Genomic DNA, 14,896 nt, shown 5'->3' with positions numbered 1-14,896 from the left:
GAGTTTGCAATCCCTGTGTATCATTCAGGTGGTTATCACTGCTCTTATTATTACAAAACTTGGATGGTACCAAATAGAAAAAACAAATTCTGCATGAAGACAATGAAATACTGTGCACATTGGTGTAAGAAAGGATGGCAAGAGAGGGCCAGGAGCAGATTTGTAAAGGTTAAAGAAATTCCTCCTTCATTTCACTAAGATCCATAATCTTTGCTCCTACATTCTCAGAAGCAGCTACTGAAGCATATTGTCCTTAACAGGATTTTGCATATCATCCTGCAGGATTCCATGTGGATACACTTGATTTCCTGATCTACTACTGTGAGGTATCTTCTATCACATGAAACTCTGTAGTTATGAAGAAATTAAGCAGAAAGTTGCACAAAGGTCATCCTGTCACACTCATGCCAAGTTGTTCTTCACTTCTTAAGTCACTCTTTCTTACTCTTCTACTCAAATGTAGCAAATTTGCTCAAAAACAAAATGGCTGTGAGGATCTGTTATTGAGCATACAACAAGGTCATATTTCCCTAGCACAATGAAACAGGAATGTCACCTTTCAAAAGTCATGCACCAGGAGGTTCTGCCTGCCTGGTAACACAAAATTACTCCAACTCCCACATGCATTTAATCTTCAGAGCAACAGCACAAAATCCTGTTGCCATTAGTCATATAGGGTTTTTTTAGATGTACATTTTTTGAAAGAAAATACACTGCCATCCATCTCTTTTGAGGATGCAATCTGTATTTAGGTTTCCAGCTAAAATAACCCTTTTGCTTTCATATGCATCAGTTTTCATGTCCCTTCAAAAACCCATCTTGAACACTTCAGCATATTTCATGTTTCCTGTGTTTTTCTCTTACACATCAATGTCCCAAGAAACACACATTTCACACAGAAAACACTGTTCTCACTCTTATTTTCCCTTTGATTTTCATGTGACATCTCTATCCAAGATTACAACTTTCAAAAACGCTCTGGTTTATGGATACTTCTTTCAATTTAACAGTTCTATGGCAATTTTAAGTTATTAGTTCTCCCTTGCTGTCTTTTGCTGCTTTCTTGATCATGTTGTTTTAAGCAAAGAGCTTTTTGAACTTTTCAGCTTTGATTATGTTTACCCTCAAAATGTTACCTATAAAAATTTGCCTTGCAGGCTACACTCCACCTATCAAACAGCAACCATAGAAAGAAAAAAAAAGAATCTTTACTGAGTGCATGAAAAGAATATACCCCATACACCTATTTCAAAAGCCGGATTCAGTCCTTTACAAATTAAAACAAAGGTAAATGCAATAAAAATATGCTGCCCTAGATAGGAAGGAAGAAGGTGTGGTAGAAGTTGACATAGTTGTTATGAGTGCAGTCAGAAAAGGGAAAGTACACATTAGTGCTAGACACCGAATGCATTATTTTACCTTCAGATAAGTTTGGATTTCTAGAAGTTTGCCCATTCTGTATTAAGATGAAAAGTGAATCAATAGAATACATGAAATGCATATAGGAAAAGAGAACTAGGCATTCATTAAGGATATCAGTGACCCAAGTTACCCCAAACTATTGATGTAGACAAGAAAAATTAAGGAGCTCTGATTGTCTAGCAACACATTCATTCCAGCTGTTTTGTCCCTCTCAGACCTACAAAAACTTCCTGACAAAAACTATGTCTGCCTTTTCTAATTTTAAAAAATCACTAAATATGACTCCCAGACAGATCTAGCCCACACATCTCCAGTGTACTGGAAGTAGTCAAAGGCAAAATGTCAGTATTTCACTGCAGATAAACAATAATCTGCTGCTCTCAGCCCTTCTTCTTTGGTGCCTCAAGCATAACACACTCTACAGCATCACAGGAAGAAGAGATTACCTAAGTTTCCAGCCTCACACACCAACAAGCCCTACACAGCCTGATGAAGCAGGAAACAAAAATTTGCATTCTTAAGCAGAACAAAAATGGCTACTTGGAATGTCACACACGCTGGCACAAAACATACAATGGCTTATTGTTGGGGAGGTTGTGTAAAAGGAAACATCACAAGACAGTTACAACTCTCCCCACTCTCTGCCTCTGTAAAGATATTTATTTGTCTCTAAAACATGTGGGTGTGGTCAGAACAGACCAACTGCCTTTACTGGACGGAAAGCAGCATCAATTAGAATGAGGGTCTCCTTCTAAATTTCTTAAAGGGATATCTTCCTCTACTAATTGTTCAAAGGTTCTCCAGAAGCTGATATTTCTGGGAGATTACACATGACCAGAAATTGTTAGTTATGAAATATTAAAATGAATAGATTGAGTTTTGGAGAATTAAAATATGTTGATCAAGGAGCTAACATGATGCACCCCCTGCTCTTCCTCCTCTCGTAATTTGGGGACTGGGAAGATAGGAGGGTAAAACTACATCACCCCTGAAGACTACAGATTGAGAAGTAAAAGCATGCAGTAAGAATCCTGTGGCAAGGCTCCACCTCTGGCAGAAACTAAAGTTTCTGCAACTAGCTGTTGCTGCCAAAAAATGCACATAAATGGTTGGTTCTACTCCACGAAAACATTTTATGTAAAGATACCAATCAGCTTCTGGAGATAGACAGGCAGGCTTTTTAGGTATTCATCAGCTCCAAGTGTTACATAATGAAGCATGAAACTTGATAACAGATGGGCCTGTTCCAGAGCTAGAAATTTTCTTGGCAATAGGCTAGGAGTGAGGAAAGGAACCAATTTCCTCTGACATTCTCCGTCTAGAAGATGAGAGGCTGATTTTATTTGCAACGTCAGCTTTTCAGTCTTCAAAAGGATTTGCTCTGAGTTACATCCAATTATGCCTTCTGACAGGTCCACAATTCCTAAGGAAGACCAGATATGCTTCTCAACTAAAAGGAATGCATCAATCACTGCCTGCGTGGCATTTCTTAGTAGCAGAGACTCAAGCTTTCAGGCTTACAGGGGTGCCTGACTATAGCACGAAATTTTACCAACATGAAAGTTATGTGGACAGAGGTACCACCTGAGTTCTCAGGGACACACATTCTTAGGTCCACAAAAACAAAGTATAATCCTGGCTGCACCAGAAAGATCCTCAACAGCCTTTGTGCAGAAAATTAATAAATGCCTACTAGATGGTGTTTGCTGGAAGATGCTGAACAAAAGTGCCAGCATACCCAGGGCAAAATTAATGTAGACAATCATATAACAGTTCTTTATAGCTCATCTTCCCCAGTCTTACAGCTGGCTCATAACAATGACACTACGTCCCACCATAATTTCCCCATCTGTAAGGCCACTAAAGAGCTGGCTCAGATGATACTGTGTTTCTCCTTCTCCATCCCTCACTTCCCAAAGGGTACCAAGAATGAGAACAAGGTGAGGAATAGGAGTTAACAAACAGAGAAAAACAGATTCAGGTCACAGAAAGGTAAATTATTCAGAGATATAATGCTTATTTGCCATGTTGTTTCTTGACTTTAGCCAAGTATCTTCACACTGTCTTCAGGCACCTTCTTTTCCTAGGACATTTTCCCACATATCTGATTGCAAATTGCTAAATGGAAAGCAAAAAACAGAGGATGAAGCTCTGTGAAGAAAGAAAAAAGAAGCTCTCTGTAGACTGAAAAGAGAGGTGGAAGAGAGAAGTATGAGTGCTGCCATACACTATGGCAGTCGTGCTCAGGAGACAATGAGAAGGAGGGAAGGGAGTGAGGGAGGCCAAGGTTGTGGAAAATCAGAAAGCCCTGTGTGGAAACTGGCATTCCTGAGCCTTACTCTCCCTTTATTCCTTCTCTGCAGTGTCTGCATTGGACCCTTGTCCTTCTGCTACTGAAGTATTCTCATGGGAACTCTGACCTCTCTGCTCTCATAACCTCCTCTTGAGTGTCATAGCAAAACGGCAGTATTGTTCCTCCACCATCCTCCTCCAAAAATGAAGCTCTTCTGCTGTGACAGTGATGGGTGCAGGCATATAGGCCAAGTCCATACAAGGCAGATAATTTCTCAAGAGGAGAAGTACTGTAGATTGCATGGTTACATCAGCAGCAGCCTCCCCTCTCCACATTCCTTTCTGGTATGAAATGGTGTACTGTGTTTTTATAATAACAAATCTAACAACTCTATTCAAAATGTCTAAAATGTACCATATTTTTCCTTCACAGAGAAGGTATATCGTATAGAATTAATCTGATAAATATTTAAATTTCACCATGAATGCATCATACTTCAAAAGTCACCTAGCTGATAGGTTTAACTTTCATTGTCATTTGTACAACCAATTCCTCAAGCATGCTGAGTTCTGTATCTATTTTTTTTCTCATTTGTCATCACAACCAGAAAACTATCTTCACAGCTGATTTCTCAATAGTTCCACGTAGTACAAAGTTAGAACCATCTGCCCAGCCAAAATCCTAAATCACCTCCACGCTAAAATTAGCTAGATGACCTAGGCAGATTTTCAGGGATTTGCAGTTCAAACAGTGTCAGCAATTTAACAGCTGTAATAAAGCATCTGATTAGATTATTTTTAAAGAATGCAGACAATTTAAAAAAAATCAAATTCACTGAAAATATACAATCTCCTGATTTTGGCAATTTGCTATGCACAGGATTTTACATAATTCCACTCTTCTCTCCTACCAAGAGAGGTAAGAATCACAGGTGGCCTTCTTTTTCATTTCTGAAAATATATCTAATTTGGGATATTTGAAGAATTTCTTATAAATATACAAAAATGACACACACAATGTAAGACACACTGAGCATCACCTTGATCCCATCTCTGTGTACATACAAGCCTCCTTGCCTGTTCCTCTGACATTTTCAGTTACATTTTAACTTTCTGAACCAAGAGATTATCTAATTTGTACCACTAAAACCACTCAATACTTAATACTATATGGAAAAAACTTCACAACCTTCTGTGAATTTAAAATGCAATTTCCACATGATGGTATTTTTTTACATACACATTTACATTTGAATATGTTTTTAATAGGCGTAAGTAATATTAAGACAGACATACATATAGATAGATAGATATTTTAGTAACAGTAACAGTGGAATTAAGCCACATGAGTTACATGCAAGAAAAACCAGGGAATCCACAGCAAAGATGGCAGACACATTCTGGTTTTAACAGAAATGTACCATTCAAAGCAACAACTGAAAAATGAGATAACCTTAAACTTTACCTTATAGAACATTTATCAAACCTGTCTTAAATCCAAATTATTTAATTGAGAGGAATATAAAGATACATTTTGTGCTTTAGAATATGGAGTGCAGTAAGTTTACCACTGCATCTGATCCCACAGACACTGTCTTTTGGGGATTTGGGAACCACAAATAGCCCAACCCATTAGGAAAACAACAGTATTATGCTTAACAGAGCTAAGTAATGGCATTCAGGCATCATGCTCAAAAGTGAAAACACATATCTCAAAGTCATCTTTTCCTTCCTAATGCCTAACATTGTAACGTTAAAAGACCTTCAAAAAGAATACAGAGGCCAGAGGTTCAAAAAGCTGATAATGCCTTATAAGAACACAGTCTGAACCAGTGATAATCTGACAGATGCTGTCAATCTTCTTTCAGATGATTACCCAGGTGATACGCAATATGATCTTAACTGTGACTTCTCTATTTTTAGTGTAAGTGAAAACCTTTCATTCAAAACTACTGCATTCAAAAAGGATGCATTTTTAAGTCTCAAAAACAGACAAAACCAAAATTTGATAAAACAATCAGACCACACACACAGTTATCACAAATAATGGACTTCATTTTCAGTCTGCAAAATTCAGCCTATTCAGGTGGTAGATACAATGCTGATTTCAGTATGCGATTATAGCCAAAATTATTTATCTGTTTTATTAAGCACAATTAATTAAAAATAATAATTTCATGCACATTTTTTTAACTTTCATTTAAAATATTTGGCTATGTTTATAATTTTTGTTGCAACACAGGCCATGAAACAGCAGGTGGCCTGCATTAGAAAGTCTTAGCTGAGCCAAAGCTGAGCCTTATTTTGGCTGAGCCAAAACATCCAAGTCCCAAGTTCCAAGCAACTTCCAATTAGAATGCAACAACATACCATGAAGTTACATGGAGATGAGAAAACAACCAAAAAGGCATGGTATACTAATCACAGCTATGTTGGGAATTTACTGAATCAATGTTTAAAATGAGATTTCATTTACTTTCATTTATTTACTGTTTTTAAATATTTTTATTAATTTTAATACTGGCAAATGTGAGATGAATCAAATTAAAACAAGAGTGAAGAAAATCCATAATAAAATGGATTTTGGTAGCCTACTGAGATGGAATACTCTCAATTTAAAGGGCTTACAAAAACATAGTGTAAATAAAGTATTTACAGTATGAACAACATAAACAACACAAGTTATAGGACAAGGTGTGAGAGGATGTATTTTAGAAGCACATCTATCTGTTGCAGATATCTTGCACTATTGCCCCCGTTCACAAGCTTCAGTTTCCCCTGCAGCAAGTTGTGTAAATACCAGAGGTACTGGATATTTGAACTGCTTCACTTTCAAACACTTTGCCTTGTTTGACTTGGCAAAAGAGTAACTGCTCTTAAAGGTGCTGTTTCACTGGCCAGCACACAGCATGAGCACGGGCATAATGTGCAGCAGCAGACAGTAAGCTGAGCACCCCATCGCACTACTGTACAACCTGTCATTGAAAAGCCTTAAAGAGGCCAAAACCAGGACTTCCCTTGCCAGCAATTACATGATTTGAACAAGTTTTTGCAGGAGGAATCTCCTCCCAATTACACTGCAGTACAGAACAGTAAGTAGAATGTGAACTTGAGAACATTCTACTCCTTTGAAGTTGTTTCCAGATATTTCCAAGCATTTCTAGGCTCAGCTGAACCTTGCTTCCAACTAGAGTGGTTGGCAAGAACACCTCAGGACTTTCTAATTACTGCTTTCCCTTAGCTGAAAGCGAATTGCTGTCTCCAGGGCTGCTATTTTAGTTATAAACAGACAGCTCTGTAACATTCCATGGTTCTCACATATTGAAAGGCATGTGACTTAATCCATGCAGCTGCACTGCTCTCCAGAATAGGCTGTCTGTCTGTGCACTTGGCTCCTTCACTGCTCCAGTTACAAGCTGCCTGCTAACCCCTGCAGGACAAGAAAACCTGACCACAACCAATTACCTCCTATCTGCTGGAAGAGGGGAAAACAAAGCAGCTGCAGTCAAGAAACTGAAACACAGCCAGGCATCAACTGCAACACAAGGTCACCAAAGAAAAGCACGCTAAACCATATGGCAATTTGAAAGTGGCAAATTACTCATTCCACAAAGTGCCTGACACCTCAACATTACAGGAACAATTGACCCTTTGAATACGACTGCTGTAGGGTACATGATTGCTGTGCTCCTTCAGTTGTAAAAGCATTTATTGGTGTTCCAATATTTGATAATACCACTAAATTTTCGCACATGGTATTAGAAGATGCTAAGAAGATGTATGGTATTAGAAAGGCATGCTTTTTTACAGGCTAATTAGAAGATCAGAAATTGTATCAATTGCTGTTATAAGAATTCTGACTTCATTTCTGACAACAGCTGTGTTTTAACCTGGCTCCCAAACATTACCATACTACAGCAGGCTAAATTCCACATAGTAGTAATACAGTAAATACAAGCATAGATTAAACAGTTATTTTATTATCAATTAAATTTCAAAATAAATTATACTGTCCACAACAGAAGAGTAAAACTTGTATTTTTACAAACTAGACTTTTAGAAAAAACTCTAGATGCCCTTGAGCATTCAAGTTGTTACACGGTTCTGTGAGGAACTGTCCAGGCTTTCATGGATGTTATACAAAACTAGTTTCAAGAAACAAGAATTAAATTTTGCTTTCCTGCCAGCAGCCAATGAAAATTTTTACAGAAATCACTTCTGCCTCAAAATCCAAAGAACTTTCAGGAAAGTTAACATTATTTCAACATAAATTAATTCTAACCTATAACATCAGCAACTATATTCAGAATACAATACAAAATGTCTTCCTTTTCATGCTATTCCACAGTGCTCCTCTTTCTACTTTTTCTCATATTCAGACTTTCACCTCCCCTTCAGGAACATCTGTTCAATCTCTCTATCTGCAAATATATGTGTGTTATTCAAAAATAAGACCATGAGGAAAGTTAATGATGTCTACTCTAGTGCTTGACCTTTCCACGCAAAATTATTTCTTTCTTTCTTTCTTTCTTCTTTTTATCATCCAGCAGAAATTGTTTCCCACAAGATTCTAAGGAGCTTAAGTTTGTCTGTGTATGTACCAAATACCAAAAAAAAAATCTGTTATCCAATAAATGTGCAATTACTATTTTACATATTAGTATTTTTATTTCATTTAATTTACATTTTCATTAAAGCACTTCAACAGAAATGGTTGTAGTTATTTCTCTATATGGGGATCATTAGGTATTGTGGAGCTTATTATATATAAGGAACAGTTTCTGTAAAAATTAGCCTGAATGAGAAGATGAGAAATTATACATGAAAGAAGTATTCTCAATTTCAATCCCACATGAATTTCTTAAGGGGCAAACATCTAAAAAAATAAATCAAAAATCTGAAGACTCATTAAAGAGATTCTCCATTCATTCATCACAGATACTCTCTGCTGGTTTTGTGTTGGTTGGAATTTTTTTTAAAGTAACAAATACAGTAAGAGGGTCAGAAAGCACCAAACTGAGTTTAAAAAATATATCCCTATTTGGAACTTCATAAAAAAACATACACACAAAATCACAGATACTAAATTTAAAGCTTCTAAATTAGACTTTCCAGTTACAGTCAACCAGTTAAATATACAAAAATTTAAATAAAAATATTTATAGTAATATAACTGCAAGTCTACACCATGACAATTGGTCCTTGACAAAGTCAAGTATACACATAGTATTAAGCTTCCTAGGCTCCTTCCAAAAATAACACTTTCAAACCAAGCTGTCTGGTTAATATAAAATTATGATGGTGAAAAGAAAGATGTTTTTAATATATATCAGCCTTTTCACATAATTGGAATTTTTAGTCTGTACTTATTAAACCACAGACATATGAATACCTACCCTGCATTGTTACTGACTGCTGTTATTCCCTTTACCCCAGTCTTCAGTAAACCCCCAATGAGGTTTTCAGGAATCCCACACAATCCAAAACCTACACAAAATAAAAAAAAAAAAAGATTATGTGACAAGTGTTTGAAAGAACACGGAATGTTCAGAAGTATGGGAATTAAAAATCTTTTCTGAGAAGCTCCTTAGTCAACTAAATAAATCAACATTTCCAGGAAGACTTGCCCTCTAGTACTGGAATCTCCCACTCACCAGACACTTCCCAGTTTGGAGAAAGCTCTTCAACCATCAAAGCGGGTTTTTACAGAAGTGCTCCAGGGCCATGGCTCTCCTTATGTGTGTCCTCAACCCTGTACCCATTATTCTTCCTTCTCTTTCTACCCATTCAACCTTCCCATCGTTGCTGCACATCCCATAGCTTAGCCTGAGTAATTAGGAGATAGAAGTCTGGGAGTCTGAACACCCCTGGGAGGATATCTGCCTGGAATTACAAGAATCTGGATCTCCACCAAGGCACAAGAGCCTCACACTCCCACCTATTATGAGAGACTCCAGTACCTCTAAAATGAAATACCACGTCACACTACAAGCACTACCTTTTCACAGAATCATGGAATCAATTAGGTTCTAAAAGACCCCTGAGATCTTCAAGGCCAACATATCTTGGCCTCAAATTTTCTTTTCTTCATGAATTAGCAACAACAACACAAACAAACAAAATTCCTGCAGAAGGAATTGTGCCTCATTATATATCTCCACTGAAGTGGTTTGCAATCTTACATTCATTCCTTCTGCAATATCAAAACAACTTAAGAAATAGTTAAATCACTTTTTTTTAAATGCAGATTTAACAGGACGAAATTGTGGAAAGCATCTACAATATCTAAAAGCTCAAGTCACAGTTAAAGTTAGTATGATGCAACTTCTTGACTCTTCTGGAAATGCCACACATAAGCAATAAGTGTAACGTAGATAAGTATTATCTTCACTTCCTAACACAGAAACAGGTTAGGCAGTTTGCTGAAGGTCACAGAGACCCAGAGACTGTGCAGACAAAGGATACAGAGAATGCAAACATAAAATAATCAAACAAACAAATCAATTGTCATGTGAAATGACAATGCTATCCTGAAAATTCCCAAGGTCATTTTCTGGATTCAACTAAATAGAGTCCAGTTTTTGGTTTTTGCTAGTCAGGAAAAACCCCTATTTTTCTGAGGTTTTTTCCCCTTCCTTATGACACAACCTGGATTTTCTCATTGAAAGAGTACGCCCCTCATGAGGAGAGCAGGAAACCACTTGTTTAAAAAATCATGCAATTCCATGGATTCTCAAATTAGTTAATAGTAAAAGAAACAAGGTAAATGAGTAAAAAGTATCTCATTAACATAACATGGTTGCAACCATAAAGAATTTAAATATTTACCACCAACAAGTATAGTTGCCCCATTGGGTATATCTTTTACAGCTTCAACAGGATCGGTGTAAAATTTGGTGTTGCGATGACAGCTAGTAGAAAAATAGCACCCACAGATCTGCAACAATAAAGGAAACGAGTGAATGAACAAAAGGCATTAGCTTTGTAATGAAGACCATGCCTCTGTCTAGATAAGGGGGAAGTAGATACAAAAAGATAGTGCTGCTGTAAATACTAAAGGGGGGTGGGGGAGGGAAGGGAGAGCAGGGGTGAGAAGGAAGGGAAGTAAAGTGCAGGTGTCGAAAACAAAGAGAATTTCATCCTGAATTACTGACAAACTGTGCCTTTCTGAGAACAGATTTGCAAATGCAATTCCTCAGCACAAGTTAGAGCCATCCACAGACTCCTTAAACCTATTATATATTGCTACATGAGTTTCAAAAGCATCCAGACACTAAACATAATCAGAAACTGCTGAAAGAAGGACAAAACCCCCACAAAATTTGAGTGGAAGCCACAGAACAATAGGAAGGGCAGCATTGTACCAGCAGTATGGTAAGCAGGGACACCCTTCCATAGAGTGAACCCTCCCCCAGCTTCCTTGTGCAGGTTTAGAACTTTCTAACATGGTCTTAGAGATCCTCATGTTGTTGAAAAACAGCCCATAATCAAGGAGACTCCAAGAAATGCATGAAATATGGAGGGCAAGAGGGAAATCAACATAAAAACCTGGACCTCACAGTGCAAAGCCATTACACAGCAGTCATCATAACTTATGTATGTACTGTTATGTACTTAGACCACAGTTACCTTTTTTTTTTCTTTAATATTTACCACTAATACCATGCATTAATACTACTCAAGTATTTGTTCAGGCACCAGAAGAAAAACTGACACCTAAGTCACTATGTTGAAACAGTCTCAATAAATTCAGAAAATCTGAAAGCTAAAGTACTACCTACTGGTGTTTCAAATTCTAGCTTGATAGCAGGAGTGAAAAAAAATATACTGTGAAAGAGAGAGAAAAATTAATAAATAAACAAGGTAATCTACACACTTTGAAGACAATAGTCCAGTTCTTCCCTGAAAAGTTCTTACTTTAAGAGTTACCTACAGTTATAATGAGGGCAACAAATTTTGGCTCAGTTTCAATATTACACAAACTGTTCTCTTTTTATAATTAAAGCTGCAAGAGTTTATACTGAATATTAAGAAAACCCTTCTGAATGGAAGCTTACCTCCCTCCCAGTGGAGACCCTGATGTTCCTCTGCTTTGGTTGCCTCAATAAAAAATCAGTATGTGGGTCATAAGGAACAATGTCACGTGAGAAAAACTGCAAGAGCCTTCTGCATGCCAAATTAAACCATGAATGTTTCTCCACTGATCCATGGTACTTGCAAAATCACAGAGTCAGGCGCAGTCCCTTGAGATTTCCCTGAGGGAAACATTGTGCCCAGCTTCAAAAAGGGTAAAAAAGGAGGACCCCAGGAACTACCAACCTGTCAACCTCACCTCTGTGCCTGGGAGGGCCATGGCACAGATCCTCCTGGAAGCTGTGCTAAGGCACAGGAGGACAGGGTGATAACCCAGGACAGCCAGCACAGTTTCACTGCGGGCAAGTCCTGCCTGATCATACTAGTTACCTTCTGTGATGGAGTGACCACATCAGTGGACAAGGGAAGGGCTATGGATTCATCTGCACTCCTGTAAAACCTTTGACACGGTCCCCCCACAACATCCTTGTCTCTAATTTGGAGAGAGATGGATTTGATTGCATGGATTTGGTGCATGAGGAATTGGTTGGATGGCCACATCCAGAGGGGAGTGGCCAAAGGCTCAGATGGATACTGGTGTTCCTCGGGGGTTCATGCTGGGATTAAGACTGCTTAATATCTTCATCAGTGACAAAGACAGATCAATTACACACTCAGCCAGTTTGCAGTTGACAACAAGCTAACCAGTGCAGCTGATAACCCTGAGGGATATGACACCATCCAGAGAGACCAGGACAAGCCAGATGCTGGTGCTGGACCTGCATCAGGGAAACCCCAGGCCTGAGTACAGACTGGGAGAGGAACTCGTTGACTAACTGGTTCTACTGGTGGGTGAGAGGCTGCAGATGGCCCAGCCATGGCACTCACAGCCCAGAGAGCCAAACGTGTCCTGGGCTGCATCCAGAGCCTGTGGACAGCAGGGCAGGGAGGGGATTCTGCCCCTCTGCTCTGCTCTGCGGAGACCCACCTGGAGCACTGCACCCAGAGCTGGGGTCCTCTGAACAGGAAGGACAGGGACCTTTGGGAATCACAGTCCAACAGGGCTGCAAGGGGGCTTGAGGGCCAGGGCTGGAGGGAAGCCAGGCCTCTGCTGTGTCCCCGTATCCATGCATAGGAAAGTATTTCAGAGGCCACGTGGTACCTTTTCTTTAATCTTCCTGACTGTGTGCAACAGTGGTGAACAGAGAACCATGCATTACACAAGTGTGCATTTGCAGGTTGAATGCCTCCAATGAGACATCCTCTTCTATCCTAAATATGTTCCTCTTCTCATCCCTTTCCTACCCACTTGGTGTTTGAAAGCAATGGGCTTTCAGGGACCTGAGGCACCAGGGATTGCCTCTGCTTCCCTGCACACTGAGGCAGCAGGCTAAAACCTCAGGAACTGGCAGCAATTCTGGCAGGTTTAAGGAAGTAACACGGGGACTGATGAGCTCCTTCCTGGAATAATCAACAGATTTTAATTATCTGGAAAAGCAAAATTATGACATAGAAAAACAAAACCTGAAGGTGCTAAAATTTGTCCATTAGGATATCAGGAGTAGTAAACACAGGCATGAGAAGGTGAGCTTTTTCAAATAAAATAAATTAAGAAAGGCCACAGAGACAGTTCTGGCTGAAGAAACAAAAAAAAAAAAAAAACTTTGCTATGGTTACATGTGGGCTGGAAACCATTAAATCTGCGAGATTTGGCAGAAGCTTCACATAAGAAGGGAGCTGCACGGCTGCACAGCACACGTTTCTGGATAGCAGTAGATGGCGGGGCGGCCAGCGAGCTGTGCACACCTGCTGCCCACCTCCGGGAGAGGAGGCGGTGAGAGCAACATGGCAATACACAGCAACACAATGTAACTGTGCTGCCTTTTGAAATGATGGGGATCTAAATTAATAATAATAAATTAAATGTAAAAACGAGACCAAAAAAAACCTCAAAGCCAACTCTCCTTGCCAGCGTCTCAAGGTCACCGCATCCCCACCCGCCGCCGGGCCCGGGCCCGGCGGCGGGGCCGCGCTCTGCCCTCCCGCCTGCTCCCGCCGCCCGCGGAGGCTGCCGCGGGACAAGCCCCTCACGAACAAAGCCATCGCTTCCCCGCGGGGCGGGAAGCGCCTCCCCGGGGCTGCAGGGCGGCCGCCCACCCGCGGCTCGGCTACCCCCGCCACACACGCCGACCCCGGCGCGAGCGGCTGCGAGCGCGGTGCTCGCCAAGGTCGCCCGGCGGGCAGGGCGAGGCGGAGGGGCTCGGGCCCGCCTTCCCCGCCGCCCCTCGCCCTTACCTCAGCCCTGCGTGCGGCGGGGAGGAGGATGCGGCGGCCGAGGGGCGGCAGGAGGAATTTGAACGCCGCCATCTTCGCGCTGCGCGGCTGTCGGGGAGCGGAGCGGGGTCGGGAGCCGGGCCGGGCTGGGGCGTCGGCTGCGGGAGCCCAAGACGGGACGCGGGGAGCAGGAGCGGCGGGACAGCGGAACCCGCGGCGGAGGGATGGCGAGGGGCTCGGCCTTGACGTGCGCTGACGTCGTGCGCCCGAGGCGGGGCCGCCGACCGAGGGTGGCCGGAGGTTGGGTGCCGCCGGTGTCCCCTGGGCCGCCGGCTCCGGCGGGACCCGGGAGAGCTGTCCAGCCGTCCCGCGCCTGCCGAGCGCAGGCAGCCCGACCTGGGCGCTGTCCCACGGGAGGGAGCAGCCCCCACTCCTGTAGCTCCACTGATACCTCCGCTCCATCGTCAGCGAGTTTGTTCATAAAAACCATCAGAACCCGCGCAAAACACAAGTGGGCAAACTCTATCAACCAGCGGCACACCAGTGTTACAATGCTACAATCACTTCAGCAAACAAGAGCTTTTCCTGGTTTTCTTTTCCTTTTCCTGTTTTCCTTTCCACGATTACCACAGATGGACAATTCAGATGTGCCATCTCAGCCGTTTCCCCCATAAAGTTGAGGTGGCTTAAATTTCTGTGTTGTCACTTTGTGACCAAGGACTAGCAGCAGAAGAATTAAGCAAAGGGCAGAGCCTAAATGGTTAAGTTTCCTGGGCATAGTGTCAGGGTGACCCAGACTCCAAAAAGCACATGGTCTCATAGAGCCCAGGACGCT

The 14,896-nt window shown here is 41.1% G+C and overlaps 1 protein-coding gene across 1 annotated transcript in view; it reads right to left on the bottom strand.

The window, feature by feature from the left end:
* Positions 1 to 14,534, bottom strand: part of OXCT1 (3-oxoacid CoA-transferase 1) — an 83,345-nt gene extending 68,811 nt beyond the window's left edge. The window contains exons 1-3 of the mRNA XM_030969290.1: positions 14,083 to 14,534; positions 10,543 to 10,651; positions 9,111 to 9,201 (exon numbers count right to left, since the gene is read on the bottom strand). Coding sequence (XP_030825150.1) covers positions 9,111 to 9,201; positions 10,543 to 10,651; positions 14,083 to 14,523 — 641 coding nt within the window. The 5' untranslated portion in view covers positions 14,524 to 14,534. The remainder of the gene's footprint in view (positions 1 to 9,110; positions 9,202 to 10,542; positions 10,652 to 14,082) is intronic.
* Positions 14,535 to 14,896: the final 362 nt, after the last annotated feature.

This window comes from Camarhynchus parvulus, chromosome Z (assembly GCF_901933205.1).
Source record: "Camarhynchus parvulus chromosome Z, STF_HiC, whole genome shotgun sequence".
Taxonomy (NCBI): domain Eukaryota; kingdom Metazoa; phylum Chordata; class Aves; order Passeriformes; family Thraupidae; genus Camarhynchus; species Camarhynchus parvulus.
Note: the sequence above shows the minus strand (reverse complement) of the source record. Positions and strands in the feature narration are given on the sequence as shown.